The 16,103-nt window shown below is 41.8% G+C and overlaps 2 protein-coding genes across 3 annotated transcripts; one reads left to right on the forward strand and one right to left on the reverse strand.

Annotated features, from left to right (window-relative positions):
* Nucleotides 1–303: 303 nt before the first annotated feature.
* On the forward strand, nt 304–14,894 carry adck2 (aarF domain containing kinase 2). 2 transcript variants are annotated; one of them, XM_080736378.1, is made up of 12 exons: nt 304–350; nt 662–703; nt 1,604–2,219; nt 2,804–3,166; nt 3,649–3,795; nt 4,317–4,445; nt 5,016–5,111; nt 5,442–5,520; nt 6,014–6,228; nt 11,370–11,498; nt 11,745–11,798; nt 12,259–14,894. In XM_080736378.1, exons 3-12 carry the CDS (start codon nt 1,677–1,679, stop codon nt 12,397–12,399), a joined length of 1,896 nt encoding a protein of 631 aa, XP_080592504.1. In that variant the 5' UTR covers nt 304–350; nt 662–703; nt 1,604–1,676; the 3' UTR covers nt 12,400–14,894. The 2 variants fall into 2 exon arrangements, with proteins under 2 accessions (XP_080592504.1, XP_080592505.1); XM_080736379.1 differs by having other exon boundaries at nt 323–703.
* Nucleotides 7,918–10,171, reverse strand: LOC308293612 (uncharacterized protein; the record flags this gene model as incomplete). Its single annotated transcript, XM_080736205.1, has 3 exons — nt 7,918–8,126; nt 8,988–9,089; nt 9,976–10,171. The coding sequence occupies 3 exons, from the start codon at nt 10,169–10,171 to the stop codon at nt 7,918–7,920; spliced, it is 507 nt and encodes a 168-aa protein (XP_080592331.1).
* Nucleotides 14,895–16,103: the final 1,209 nt, after the last annotated feature.

Raw genomic sequence — 16,103 nt, forward strand, 5'->3', positions numbered from 1 at the left:
CCGTCGCTTTTCCCCCAGCGGAAAGCCTGGTGATGCGAGGTTAGGCCGTCGCCCCAGTCACAATGCGAAAGTCTCGGCAGAACGCGTCTTAATGTAAGGCCATGCAAGCTCCATCATTTCCATTAAAGATAAAGGACATTGAGCTGTGACACGACAGTGACCGACTAAAATACTCAGTTTCGGGTAGCCAGTGTTGGAAAGTTTATACAAGTACATTTATTCAAGCACTGTCTCTTTAAGACGTCGTTGCATTTTTTTTCTTACGTCGTGACGTAGAACCCGGAACAGAATCAAAATGTCAATGTTATGATAATGTTGTTGACATCTCCACATGCGTTTTACTCATAGAGGTAAGGTTTTATACTTTTATTTCAACGATGACATGCAAAAATACCATTTGGTGAAAGGGTGCAGACAGTAGACAATATGGTGAGATCAGAGATGGAGCTACAGAAACTCAACTGGAAGCGACCATACTCATTTCTATAAAATGTTTTTTATTTCACATATGAATGTGTAGGAAATAAACGTCAACTTAACCTAATGTTATCTTTCACCTCATGTAACGCTTTACACATTACATTATTACACACACAACCTGGCTGCTCTGGACCCTTTTATATAACTCTGCCCTGGACTGGCTGTCGTTGAACGTCTGCAGATGTCATAACCTAAAGGAATGTGTTATGGCCACTGGTGGAAGGTAAGTACATCTACTCCTCAAGTATGAAATCTTACTCCTCAAGTTACGTTGTAAATATTTTAGGCACATATTTATTTTACTCGAGTATTTGCTTTTTTCATACTCTACTACTGTACTGTATACTTGATTGATTGATTGATTGATTGAAGACTGTATTTGCAAGTTTGCATAGGAAAAGGTACAGTTTCATGATGGTACAGTTCACTGGTACAAGGTCAACTAAAAGGAGATCTTAGAAAAGCTCTTGGCTTACACAGGAAACCATTGAAGTATCTCATATAACAACTTCTACTCCGCTACATTACACAAGCAAATGTTGTTCTTTTTACACATGTCTACAATTTTTTGAACAGCTTGTTGTTGCTTTGCAGATTCAGATTATGAATTATTAATACTCCACGAAAGACTTCCTTTTATGCCCCAGACAAATGGAATAAACTCTCTGAGATCTCGCGGGATCTTGGCAAAGGTTCATAGACTCTATTTTACAGTACTGCTTGAGGATGCATTATACAAGGACTTCACCTGCTTTGCGTAGCCCTTATGTATTTGCATACATTTGTATGCAAATATGTGTATTTGCTTTGCATTTGATTATTATCAATAATGATAGTCTAGGCAATAACATGATATATACTGTGGAACATTATGCAAATGAGTGCTTTTACTTTGGCCACTTTGTCATATTTTGATGCTTTATGGTTTTATACTTTGATGTAAGTAACATTTTGAATACAGGCTGTTTACCTGTAACAAGTATAATCTTTTTTATTGTGTTATTGCAACTTTTACATTAGTAAAAAAATGTTTTGAGTACTTAATTCAAGTGTGTGTGTGTGTGTGTGTGTGGGCGCGCACGTGTGTGTTTGCAATGTGCATGTGACCCCTCCTCCCCCACAGGCATGTTCCATGCACACCACAGCTGTAACATTACAACAGGATCAACTGACTCCAGCGGACACGTCGGACAGAGATGTCATTATTTCACGTGACTGCAGCCGCCTTTGGCGCCAGATCCATCATCTTCTATCTGAGGTCCACCGTGGCTCAGAAGGCAGCAGGATCGTTCACGGTGTTCAGACTGCTCCGCCGCAGTCCAGGAACACGTCTGTTCCACCGTGGCCACATTCTGACCCAGATCCCTAAAATGACACTGTTGTGCTGGGGTGCGGTGAACGTGTCCTGCTATGCGGCCACTTGCCAGGAAGCTGTTATCCACAGAGCAGCACCGACCACGGAGAGAAAACCCGTAGCTAAAGTCCAGGTTCACAAACTTGTCTTCGTCCTGCGCCTCAGCCTCCGGGCGCTGGTGCTGCTCCTCAAGTTCGTCCCCCTCCTCCTCCTCTCCCCCCTGACGTGGGTCTCCCCTGGCTTTGCGTCCCGCTGGCTGGGGGTCCTGCTGTGGGTGACGGAGACCTCCGGGCCCACCTTCATCAAGCTGGGCCAGTGGGCCAGCACCCGGCGCGACATCTTCTCCCAGGAGTTCTGCGACCGCTTCTCGCGGCTCCACGTCAAGGTACAATTTGTTGCTGTTTGGACAGAAACCTCTAATCTTCATATTCTAACCTTTTGAGGGATTGTTTGGTAAATTAATGCCCCTCATACTATTGCGTCACACAAAAGCATCAAAAGTAGCAGATACTTCACGCCATGTTTCAAGCTTGTAGATATGCTAATTTAGCTGTTTTTTAATTTGAATCCTGAAAAGTAACAGTTTTGGACAAATGAGGTTTCCAACGACACAGACACATTATTTAAATCGCCTGATCACGATTACATCGAGATAGTCCTTTTTGCATAATCATAGAATCGTTTCCATTCATCTGTATGAATACGTATATCACCTGTTTTTGGCCATAGAACATTATTTATTTTGATTATTGAGTCATTGTTTGTCGGTCATTTCTTTATATATTTAGGTTATTTGTTATATTATCTGCCCTGTGTAATTTTTGTTTACAAAACCTAAAAGGCAAACAGAAATGTAATTTCTTATATCTATGCTGTTATGTTCAATAGAAAATCAATAGAAAATATTGTTATTTGACAGTTGTTCATCAAGTAAAATTTCTCGGTCGCGACAACCCTTAACCCTATAAGGTACGCCCCCACTCCTGGGCCCACACCAAGCAGTGTCTCCGCCGGGCATTCGGGGACGGCTGGCGGAGGCTGTTCGTGTTCGAGGACGAGGAGCCGGTGGGCTCGGGCTGCGTGGCCCAGGTGTACCGAGGCTGGGCCAGGGTGGATGGTGTGCAAGACCCCGGCTTCCAGACCCTGGTGGAGGACATGGAGAGAGGAGAGCACCTGCTGGAGGCCTGGGAGATCCCCGGCCTCTGGGGGATGGTCAGCTCCCTGTGGGGGCTCTGGAGGAGGAAGAAGGGAGAGGAGTGGGCCGACGCCCCGGGGAGCCGACACGGCGGCAGCCATCCGGATGTGGAGCATCTGATACCGGTGGCTATCAAGGTGAATGTGATGATCAGAGATGATGAAGCTATTATTTTGGTTAAAACAAATCGTTTTTGTGTCAGAAAACGTTAAAGCTCTGTTATCTGATCATTGCTATAGAGTGTTTGTTCAGTAACAGGGCTTATTTTTCATAATCGTCATAATCGTTTCCATGTTGAAAAATCATTTTTCAAGAAATAGCCGATCTACGTAAGCTTGTAGATCTGCTATTTCCGCTATTTTTACAATCTTCTTTTAAAGTATAAAACAATTAAGTGAGAAATGTCTTTCTATATTTAAGTTATTTGTCCTATTTGCCCTGTGCAATTCTTCATTACTAAGCCTAAAAGCCAAACAGAAATATATATATTTTTATTCATACTGTATGTTCCAATGTTCAATGCCAAAAACACAATTAGATTGTTAAACTGTAATAATGTATGACAATTAATCAGCAGCTTAAATGCTGTAATAGTGACAGCCCTGTCCCTGCACTGCAGGTTCTCCACCCAGGCATCAAGAGTCAGGTGGAGATAGATCTGCTGCTGATGAGGGCAGCCAGCTGGCTGCTGCACCGTCTACCTGGTCTCAAATGGCTCAGTCTGCCAGAGATCGTAGAGGAGTTTGAAATGCTCATGACCAAACAGGTGCGGACAAAAGCAAGCAGTTTTCTTTTCTTACAAGGGCTCTATGTTGTTAGCCAAATTATAATTTAAAGGAGCTATAGTCAACATTTTTTTTGTAGGGCCGACACTTTGTTTACATCCTAGTCTAACATAGACAAGAATGTAAACAAAGTGTCAGCCTGACAATGGCCAAAATGATTATTTTATCATTATTTTACGCTTTGTGTGGTTATTTTTAAATAGAAACACATATATGAAGCTTATTTTTTCATAAAATATTTTTGAAACATTTTAATTTTAGCATCCGTTTTTCAAAAGAAAGTTGACTATAGCTCCTTTAACTTGGCTGAAAATTCTCCCTTTGTATAATTAGTATACGACATATGGACAGAAAGAATAATGTTGAACGCCAACACATCTTTGCATTCAGAAGAATGGAATATGACCCTAAAATAAAAACAAGTATTTAGAGGTATTTTAGTATTGGAGCAACACATAAATATTTGAATGTTTATTTGAATTGACTTGACCCCCCATTTCAGATTGACCTCCGCTTTGAAGCCAGGAATATTGAGCGCTTCAAGGAAAACTTCCGGGATGTAGATTATGTCAGGTTCCCCACTCCACTGCGACCATTTGTCACCAGGACAATCTTAGTGGAAACCTTTGAAGTGAGTTATCACATGGTCTTGGTGAAAGTATGTCCAAAGCTGTTACTTTGCAGGATTCTAATTAAAAAATAGCAAAAGTAGCAGATCTACAAGCTCAAATCGTGTCGCTTCACGCCGCGTTTCGACCTTGTGGATCTGCTGCTTTTGATTGTTTTTGTGATGCTGTGTTATGATCAAGTAGGACATTGATTTACGAAAATAAAATATACAAAAACTTGGAGATATAAGAGGTTTCTGCCTGACAGCGACAACATGCAAACCAGATTGGCACAGGAAAGTCTAATGCTGTATTTATTCTCCGTCATACAACAGTGTAACTTGCTGAAAATAGGCAAGCAACACCGTTATATGACCAAGTATAAATCAGTCTTTCAAATGTTTATTACAGCAGAAAGGTAGTGTTGTAGTTTGTTTATTCCCAATTTGGTACATCTCTTGTGTGTATTATTCTGGCAACGATTTGCACATCAAAACCCTGTATGCATTAGGATTTTAAACATCATAGTTCAGGCCAGTGTTTTTCGGTTGGTGTTCAGCTATGAAAAAACATGTATAATCTCTATGTATCAGGAGAGTGAGCCCATATCCAAGTACCTGGGCTCTGACGTACCACAGGAGGTGAAGCAGAGAATAGCCAGGATGGGAGTGCAGACTATGCTAAAGATGGTAAGATACTGTAACGTGTAAAAAGTATAAGAGACACACAAGACTGTGTTTTATTATTATTATTATTATTATATTAATTTAATAAAATAGCTATATATCCCTAGCCTGGCTTCTGCCCCTGAATTGTTTGCCTTCAGGGGCTTTCAGGGACACTGTCGAAAGGCAGGGTTTTACCCGGTTGAAAATCTAACCAGCCCAATCGGGATCAGGATAATCCAGTATGAACCAATCACCAAAGAGTTCCACTTTGGCCCCCATCTGGTCAACCATATAGGGTTTTAGTGGTTAAAGCAGCTTTACAATGTGACTGTGGACCCATCTCTTCCCCAGGTGTTTGTAGATAACTTTGTCCACGGGGACCTCCACCCTGGAAACATCCTGGTGCAGCGGAGGGGGGCTGGGGACCAAGGTTAGTAGGATGCACCTGGGACAGGGGACCAAGGTTAGCAGAGTTTTGCATTTGTCATTAGTCTTCATTATTATTTTGGTTTTGACTTTTCGTTTTAAATCTCAGTTTCGTTTTAATTTGATGTCAAAGTTTTACAAATTGTAAGTCTTAGTTTTAGTTTAAATCGTATTAGTTTTAGTTTAAATCGTATTAGTTTTAGTGTTAGTTTTAGTTTTGTTTTATTTTAATATCGGGTTGTCAGGGGAGAGATTCATCAGGTACAGAAAAACAGCCAATCTACAAACTTGTGAGCTTGTAGATCTGCTATTTTCTTCATTTTGTTAAGCTTTTTGAAATGTTTTGACCATAGGATTGAAAGGTATAGTTATTTACACATAGGGGTTCCCGGTCCAAATGGGTTATATCTTTTTATTTCAGTTAGCTAAAATGCTTTATATTTATTTTTTCATTATTTTCAATTTTTAGTTTCCGTTTATTTCATTTAACCCTGCAGGAGGGGACTCAGCAGCAGCAGGGTCCGGTGGTGGCGGTGAGGCCCGTCAGGACAAGGCCACGCTCACAGACCTGTGGGACACGGTGATGGTGAGCATGAGGCCGGCCTCAGAGCCTCTGCAGCTGGTGCTGCTGGATGCTGGCATCGTGGCCCAGCTGGAACCAAGGGACCGCGACAACTTCAGGGCCGTCTTCACCGCCGTGGTGCTGCGGCAGGTGAGCATAGCTCTACAAGTCCACTTTTTTCTTCTCTTCTCTTCTGTTTTTATTTTTTATTTTTTTGTACACAATACCGTGTTATCTCGTAACCTATTTTCAATACAGTAGCAAGTGACTTTTTTGTATCAATTCTCTTGCAAAGATCCTGTATTTTCTTCTTCGTTTGTGGTATTTTTTGCATCACGATAATGTTTTTTATGAAATCGATTTTTAATTTAGTTTGAATCGATTTTTAATTTAGTTTGAATCGATTTTAAATTGATTTACGATACATTGTTACATGCCTAGAGCATCATGCTCTTAAGAGCAAGGACAGAATGGATATTAGACAACATTGTCACATACAGTACATGTCAGTCCCAGTATTTGCACCATACAGTCACAACTTGAATTAAAGTCAGCATTTAAAGAAGTGAATGAGAATTACAGCTCTGTTGTTACATGTAGATTCATTTCCCAGTCATTGTAAACCTTATGAACACGTCCGTGTGTGCATGTGCGTGTGTGTGCGTGCGCGTGCGTCAGCGTGCGCATGTGTGTGTGTGTACAGTAGGAAGGGGCCGTGTATGAAAAAAAAAGAAAACGGAATCAAGCAACTTAAAAACTGTTTGGCGTTGTCAAAAAGCGTAGACGTTAAAATTATGTTTGAGAGTGAAATATCGGTTTAATTCAAATGAAAGGGCTTTATTGGCATCAATAGCCTGTGTCAACAACAATGTTGCCAAAACATGAAAATACAATGTGTCCAAATATGTGGCATCATGTAGCTGTACCAACACACCAGCTAACTGATACATTTCAATAGATAACTATTTCACAGATCCAACGCAAATGATCATAACTGCATGATCTGTCATGCCAGACACCATCATAAGACGCAACACAGTCTTGTTCTCCATAGTTATCAGGCTGACCAGGAACCCAGTACCTGGAGAAGTAGCAACATTTGATTAATTACAGTATATTTACACTACACTTAACCATGACCTCAAACGAAATTCTAGATATTAGATACAAATTAACTGGATAGTGAAATAGACAACAGGTGTATTTGTCTAATTGTGACCTTGTGGTGACCTTGTGTAGATAATAATGAAGGTATAAAGGCTTACGTTGGTGAGGTCAGTGGTCTTCCGTTTACCCATTTCCACACTCCTTCCTCCTCTTTGTCAGTCAAACCCAGCCACACCCACTGGCCCCAGTTAACAAGTCTGATAACAATGTTCTGTACAAAAAAACAGCTGGTTACTGAAATAAACACTGTATATGGTTACAACACACACACACACGCGCTCACACGCACGCACGCACGCTCACGTGCGCGCCATGCACACACGCACGCACGCACGCACGCACGCACGCACGCACGCACACACACACACACACACACACACACACACACACACACACACACACACACACACACACACACACACACCTGTTTTTCTTTGCTGTCCATGACCATCAGGTCTGATTGTTTTTCTCTGCAGAATCGTCTGCTCTCCTCCCAGGTCTTCCTCTCAGTAGATATATAATAACAACCTCTGCCAATTATCTGCCACTCACACGATTCTAACAAAAAAATAATAAAGTTAGTCACGTTATACCTTTTTAATTTGCACAGATAATGACAATGAACAACATGATCTAACAATGAATAAAACAGCGATATAAAACAGCGACGTCTCACTGACCATAGAGGCTGAGTCTCCTCTTCAGTTCATCTCTCTCTGCAGTGACGTCGTCGTATCTGGACTGTAGATGGTCTAGGTCTTTGGTCTGGTTGTTGTATCTGGACTGTAGATGGTCCAGGTCTTTGGTCTGGTTATCGTATCTGGACTGTAGATGGTGTTGGTCTTTGAGCAGGTTGTTCTTCTCTTCAGTCCATTCAGAATCTTTAAGAAAGGAGAATCAAACTAAACTAGAAGCAGTGCTCTTCCGAGCACAGGTCTCCACCAGGCCACGCGTCCTGGTGGTGCTATATTAGGCCAATGTAAAAAGGGTGGCATGTGTTCATCGCCAATCTTAGACCTTTCATGGCAGTCGGACGCTGCATCATGCATGCATGATTTGAGGCATTGTGTTCCAAAAATGTGTTTTGCTAGAGTCTACCTGCTGGTGGCGCTATAACAGGCCAATGTGGAAAGGGTAGCATTTGTTCCTTGACGTAGTGGGAATATGTGTGGCAAATTTCACGGTAATCGCAAGCTGCGTTGATGATTTGAGGCATTTTGTTCAAAAACGGAGTGATCCTGCAAACTTTGGAAGCCAATATTAGCCAAATAGGATGGAATATGAATATATCAGACGGATCGGACTTGATCACATGACTGTAGAGATACTGTCTTCCGATTTGTAGAGTAGTGTACAGAAATCAAATGTGTCTTGCAAACATTGGCCTCATGGTTGCGCTAGAACAGGGCCATTTGAAAAATGTGGGGCAGAGGTTCTGAATTGGCATCCAGGGAGTGTGTGTGCTCATTTTGCCTGCGACCGGGCCAACGCTGCCGGAGACTAGCTGGTAACAAACTGGAGGCACACGGTCCGGACGGACGGACAGACGGACGCCCGCCCGCCCGGACGGACGGACGGACGGACGGACGGACGGACAGGGGCGAAAACATACTCTCCCCCATGCCTTTGGCTGGTGGAGACAATGATGAGTTTTACATACAACTTTTATTTGTTCTGATAGTAAATCCATCTCTATTTCTGATTGAAATAAAACATAATGTGTATTATAGAATGACACTCACTGTATTTGACCAGGCCAATGATGACTGCCAATAGGATTACACACAGCAGAACCAGACACACTGCAGCAGCTCTGAAACCATTATTCTTTGACTCATCAGAGGCTGAAAAACACAAGGCAAAACAAAAAAAATGGGGCAGAATATGGGCACAAAGATCTAGCCTCGCAACAGTCAGACTCTCCCAGGGGAGAGCCTGGGAGTTCTCCATAGACAACACATTATGCGATGACGTAGTTACTCACTTTGACTGACAGGTCCAGTCAGTAGTCATCAGCGCATCAAAACATCGTCGGGAGAACATCACATACGTCTTTTCCAGACAAAAAATCCAAAAGTGCAAACTGTTGTTCTTTTTTAAGTTCTGAGATTCTGTTGATTTCAGATAAAATTTCGCTTAATGCAGCTTTTATTTGCGATTTGTGAACTTGCGTCGGGCATGGGGACCGCCATGTTTGTTTACAAAATGTGAGAGCTGCAGCAGCCGCTCGACCAATCAGGAGCGCTGTGAGGCGGGTCGCTCCAAATGCAGCCATTTGATTGGAAATTAGAACGTAAGTTCTTATAAGGAGACTCTATGGGAGGACCACCAGACCGAGAAAGGAAGCACATTGGTGATGACGTAGCTCGGGATGGCCTGCGATCTACCCTTTGGCTGCTCCTCATTGGCTAAGGGCTGATATAACATACTGGTCTCGAGCCCACGTGTTGTTGTTATTTATATCAGGTCGCTCTTGTCGGTGGTGATGTCACCAAGAACGCTGCTCCTCATTGGTTAAGGGCCCTGCCTTTGTACTGTTGGTACTTATTCTGAGGAGAATAAACTTGACCTATAAAGTTTTGGTATAACATACTGGTCTCGCCTGAGTCGCCTTTCAGCGAACCCACAATTAGATAAAGCCTATAGCCAGTTCTCCAGACTCCACTACACTGCTGCTCTTGCATAACATCCATAGATGTGTTAGTTAATCATTGTAGCTTTTAGTTTTACCTCCATGCTGCTGTTGTGCTGTGTTCTGTACTGCATCCTGCTGGGTCCCAGGGTCAGGATCAAGGTCGTCTGCAGAGACATAGATGTCTACTATCCTCTCCTCTCTCTCTCCTCTCTCCTCCGTCTCCTGATCCCTCTCTCTTCTATACCTGACCTTCTTGGTCAGGTCTGGCACTGCGTACACGTCCTCCGCCATTCTAGTTCATCTCCAAACTGCATTCGTTGTACAACAGAAGTCACAAAAGAGGAAGACTAACCTACAAGAGACGCAACTAAGTTCACACTTTTGGGTGTGACATGCATGAGATACCTGTATTTGCCTTGCTCTAAAACCACACATCACAACCACAGGTCTCAGAAACACAAAGAGAGAGGGCTAATGCTGTTTCCTTCTGCTGCTGTGTGTCATTAAAAGTGTTACTTATTTGAGAGTTCTGACAACTTTACATTTGCCATCATACTCTGAAGACTTTGGGTTGATCACGTCAGTTCACCTGTTTCTTTATAAATTCAGACTTATCTGTAGAGAAAACTAAACAATATTTCCTTTGTATTAACTGAGAGCCGGGAGGAGAGCAGCTGTGGTTCAGTAAGAGAGAGAAATTCTGAAATAACGTAGTGCATTAAAAAGGACACTTTGTCCTATGAATGCATTTGGACAGGTGCTTGAAATCTGTCTGCGATGTGTGCACAAACATGCCTGCATGGCAGCTTACTGTATATTTAACTGCTTTAAGTAGGATAGATGTAATGGAGCATATATCATTGTGAGCAACAGTCACAGGAAATGCTCACCACACTGCTGTGACGGGCGTTTCCTCAACTATGATATTGTGAATTCAAAGCTATCAATAGGGCAGAATGTGAGTGATGTTCTTGCAGGTTGTACAGCAATTCTCCACATGGACCAATGTCTATGGGTCGCGAGTAAATACCTGTGAGTGTGTGTGCACGTGCGCGTGTGTGTACTGTACTTGGTGTGCGGGATTCAGTTGAATTCAATTGAAAGGGCTTTATTGGCTTTATTGGCATTAACATTTCAACAACAATGTTGCCAAAGGATCAAAGTACAATTTGTCAAAATATCTGTCATCATGTAGCTGTACCAATACACCAGCTAACTAATACATTTCACTAGATAACTCTTTCACACATCCAATCTTTTCTGGAAAGAACATGATCCGTTATTCAATCTTCCTATGTGCAAATTATGGCAGTGACTGGGTCAACGGTGCCGGAGATTAGCCCGGTATCAGACGGACGGACGGACAGACACACAGGCGTCAAAACATAGTCTTGACCATGCCTTTCAGCCTGGCGAAGTGTTGGATTCCGTGGAGAAAGCAGATCTGACAGGGAGGGAAATGTTGATGCAATGACTGTGTATTCTGTAGGGGGAGCGAGTAGCAGAGCTCATCCTCCATCATGCCAGGGCCAACGAGTGTGAGGATGTACCAGGGTTCAAGAGGGAGATGGCAGCGCTGGTAGACGAGGCCCTCAGCACCACCCTCTCACTGGGAAAGGTACTCCATTTAGTTCAGCATGTATTCATGTTTTTGTGTCATGTAGGAAACTGAAGTGATTCGTGTTTGTTACTGCTGAGGTGACGTAACTAAGCCTGTGTTTCCAGATGATAATGGAATGAATTTAATCTGAATTTGATTTTTTTGTTTTAATTGGCCACAGCAGCTCGAGGTCAAGGTTTATTCATGTGCTGCAGTACATAGTAGTTACAGTGAATTTGTACACTAGCATTTATTTTTCTACAGGTTCAAGTGGCTGACCTTCTTTCCAGAGTCTTTGGCCTTCTCATCACCCACAAGGTAAAACTATTTTGTTCTTCAAATCCATTCAGAGCTCAGGCAAATGCAGTTCAAGTTGTGCTCGTTTAATGCCTCCATATGGATAGATAGAGCTTTATTGATCTCGCAGAGGAAATGCAGTCACCCAAGACAGCACAGCAGTTAAATTACAGATACAGAGTAAGGAATGTCACTGTAAGATACAGCAGATACAGGAATAACATTATGAAAAGCACCATCAATAAACATATACATTATAGTATACACCTGTACACATCACAGAGTCACAGTGTCATCACAGTATTCCGACCCAAAAAGCACAATCAAATGTATACACAATCGCATAGCTATTCACCTAAACTTAAAGGACATGAAAATGTCCGCGTAGAAAAAATGGTCTTCCATAATAATCCTAGAAGCTGATCCTTTGCGTCCATGCAGCAGTTTGTTTGATGTTGTTGCGGTGGTCATGTGTTCTCAGGTGAAGCTGGAGAGTAACTTTGCGTCCATGGTCATTGCCATCATGGTGCTGGAGGGCCTGGGCAGGTCTCTGGACCCAAACCTGGACATCCTGGAGATGGCTAAGCCCCTGCTCCTCAGGAACTGTGCCTCACTGCTCTGACACACACGCACACACACACACACACACACACACACACACACACACACACACACACACACACACACACACACACACACACACACACACACACACACACACACACACACATGCGTTCACAATCAACAAGACATTCTTGAACACAAACAATAGTAGATGCATGCACAAAACTTGGGAAACTCATCAGCAAGTATTTCAGGATGCAGATCACGGGTACAGGAAGTATCGCCGCCTCCATATACTGTACAGCATGGCTACTAACAATTATCACAGACACTGAACAGAATTTTGCCCATGCCTTAGCTCTTGGTTTGGGCATTCTCACAACTGATTTGTGGACATTACATAGGCTTCCAATGGCTTCCATAATTTATGTATTATTGCGCATGAACATCGCGCGCGCACACACACACACACACACACACACACACACACACACACACACACACACACACACACACACACACACACACACACACACACACACACACACACACACACACACACACACAATACACAATACACATGACGTAAAACCACATGAACCCTAACATCCATATTCTGGAGGCAAACATTCGCCAAAATCAGCCAGTCTGTTAGATCTGCTGATTTCTGAGGAAGAGTGGAAGGGGGCCTAGTATAGACCCCTGGGGGATTCCGTTATCTAATACAGTATAGGGTTTAAGTGGTTAAAGGTCTTCAGTATCAGAGGAGCATCAATGTTGTATTACGTTACCTCTCATCTCCATATTCCAACTTTTTGTGTTTTTTCGTAAATCAATGACATACTTGATCACACTACAGCGTCACACAAAAGCATCAAAAGTAGCAGATCCACCAGCTCGAAACGTGACATGAAAAGGCGTGTTTTTAGCTTGTAGATCTGCTACTTTTGAATTTAAATCCTGAAAAGTAACAGTTTTGGATATATGAGGTTGTGTGTGTGTGTCTGTGTGTATGTAAGCAGTGCTAATAATAACCATAAATACCTCATGAGTTTTACATCCTTCACCAGTTTACCTACTGTTTAGCTTTCTGCCACACACATAACAGGCTCTTCTGTTATAATGGGATCATATAGACCAATGGTTCTCAACCTTTTCAAGCTGTGACCCCCAAAATAATCATATTTTAACTAGGGACCCCCCACCCTATGAGCACTCGGGCGCCCCACAGACATGCGTGAAACATCTTCTCCGTATCGTCTGAGAATAGCCACTGGGGGGGCCGTACTAATGCATTGTCAATGGAAGGTTGTTTGGTGTTTTGTCGTTGCCGTGTCTCTTGGCCAAAAGACAGGCTGTGGTTGAGCTAGAGACACGGCAACGACAAAAAACCAAACAACCTTCCATTGACACTTCATTAGTACATGGCCATTCTCAGATGATACGGAGAAGATGTTTCACGCATATGTGTGAGTCCAGCCTAAGAGTTGAGGCATTACATTTTGTATAACACAGTTCTATTGTGTAAATAGCAGATCTATGTAGATCTGCTATTTTCACAATTTCTTCCTCTAATATTTGACAATTTGGCCAATGTTTAATTTATCATTTTAACAAGTCCTTAAATTGTCACTTTAGAAATGTGCATATATATACCCTACCCTCTATACACTTAAACGTTATGTTGGTTTGTTTACTGTTGAGTGAGAAAACAATGTTGCACATTAAGTTAATCATCTGGGGACCCCCGAAAATAATTTGGGAATCCCTCTGGGGGTTCCGACCCACAGGTTGAGAACCACTCCTATAGACAACCGAAGTCCTGACATCACTGCTGCTAGACAACGGGACCAGGGGGATAGAGCCCTCTTATTGGCAGTGATGTCAAACTTCAGTGGTCTATGGGGAGACAAATGCTTGCACAATGCACACTGACACTGAAACTGACACTGAAAAATAAATGGAATTTCCACATCAAGGATTTCAGATGCTATACTTGACTGTCCTGAAGTACATTTGTGTTGGACAAAGTATCCATAAGGGATATTATGAGGCTTTTTGCAGGTTCACTGCAAATTATTTGCACTTAGACATGCATGGCTTACATTTTGAGACAATCATCATAATGTTACTATAGGATCATCTCGGTACTTGGTGCTAACCAAGTATTTTATGTGTGTATATGTGAATATTCCACTAATAATCACAGTAATACTGTAGCTTAAAATGCCTTGTGTAAACACATCAGACAGAAGAGACTGATCTGATCCAGTCTGATTGGAATTCATTTTCAATCTGATTGAGAGGGGTAGTTTACGCCTGTAGATAGATCCCGTCAACAGTTGGTATTGGCACGTAATAACTATAAACACTTACACTTATTCCGTTTTTCCGTTTCTCTCTGGTTGGAATCATGTCATTATCTATGGGCATGTTTACCCTCATATTTTAGATTTTCAGGAGATGTTCTCCTCATAGACTAACAACGCGTTGTGATGCGTTGAGTTTGTACTTGTAGATCTGCTATTTTCACTATTTGAAAGAGAAGAACATAATGGGTGGTCTGCAGTGTAATTAATTAATTAATGGTTTTATTTTTAATTTTTAAGATGTGGCAACCATTCATAAATGTAGTGGACACTTCCATGTTGTCAATGTGAAGAAATGTGTTGAACCCTGTACTTTTAGTGTTATGTTTCATTGTAGTTTTGTTTTTGATGTGTTTCAGTATTGTTAAGGTTGGTTCTGAATGTTAAAGGTCATGAAAATGAGGTTCTGTCATAACAGAATTGATTTTGATACATGATCCTGTGTACTGTGGCTTGAACCAATAAGTAGCATTACACACACACACACACACACACACTTCATGTCAAAATCTCATGGTCTTGCATAACGGCACTTCTACAAGATGTAGAAGACATAATTGTCCTCTACTTCTAATTGGAGGCAGCAGTTATTTTATCTCAATAAGCAGAACAATTGCAGAATGACCTGAAAGCATTAGACAGTACTCTACTCTCCCTGCCCATTTTTAGTTTTTCAATCTGTTTTTTTCAAACCCAAACTGTAAACATGTATTTGCTATATTAACTCATTTTGCAGCTGTGTATGGAGGAGCACTTCACAAACAAAACCATGTTCTTCATAATAGATAGGGCAAACCCTATTAAAAATATATAAATATCTGCAATATATATATAATTATACAATATATTTTGTATTGTGCATAATTAATGAGTCAATTAGCATATTTGACACATGGGTGGAAATAACAGGGCAAACCCCCTATTAAAAAATATAAAAGTGTTTACCGAACTTTTCTCAGTTGATCCATATGTAATTTGTGTATTTTCCAAGGGAAATCAATCTCAAGAATGTATAGGGACTTTACTTAGGGAAAAATACACATCCAAAAGCCACACATCTTTTGGCTTGTTCAGATAAGAGGGTCTGCTAAATGACAAAATTGTAGGCTTAAGTCAGCCTGATCTCAGACTCGGCTCAAGAGTCCACTCTGAGAGTGGGCGGGGTCTATGGTCTGGAAGCAGGCTAAGGCTAAGTCATTCATATTTTGAAAAGAGGACTTTTACTTGTTTGTTGGGAACTTTGGATTACCCAGCAGATGGCAGCAGTGGGTAAAGTGTAGAATCCTGGTGCATCATCTTGGGCAGCATGGTATGCTGATAGGTGAGCACTGCTAGGGTACGTACAACATTGCATTGAACAAAACAAACAAACATGGTAAGTAACTAGTAGACT

This window comes from Nannobrachium achirus (genome assembly GCF_963921795.1).
Source record: "Nannobrachium achirus genome assembly, chromosome: 11".
NCBI lineage: Eukaryota > Metazoa > Chordata > Actinopteri > Myctophiformes > Myctophidae > Nannobrachium > Nannobrachium achirus.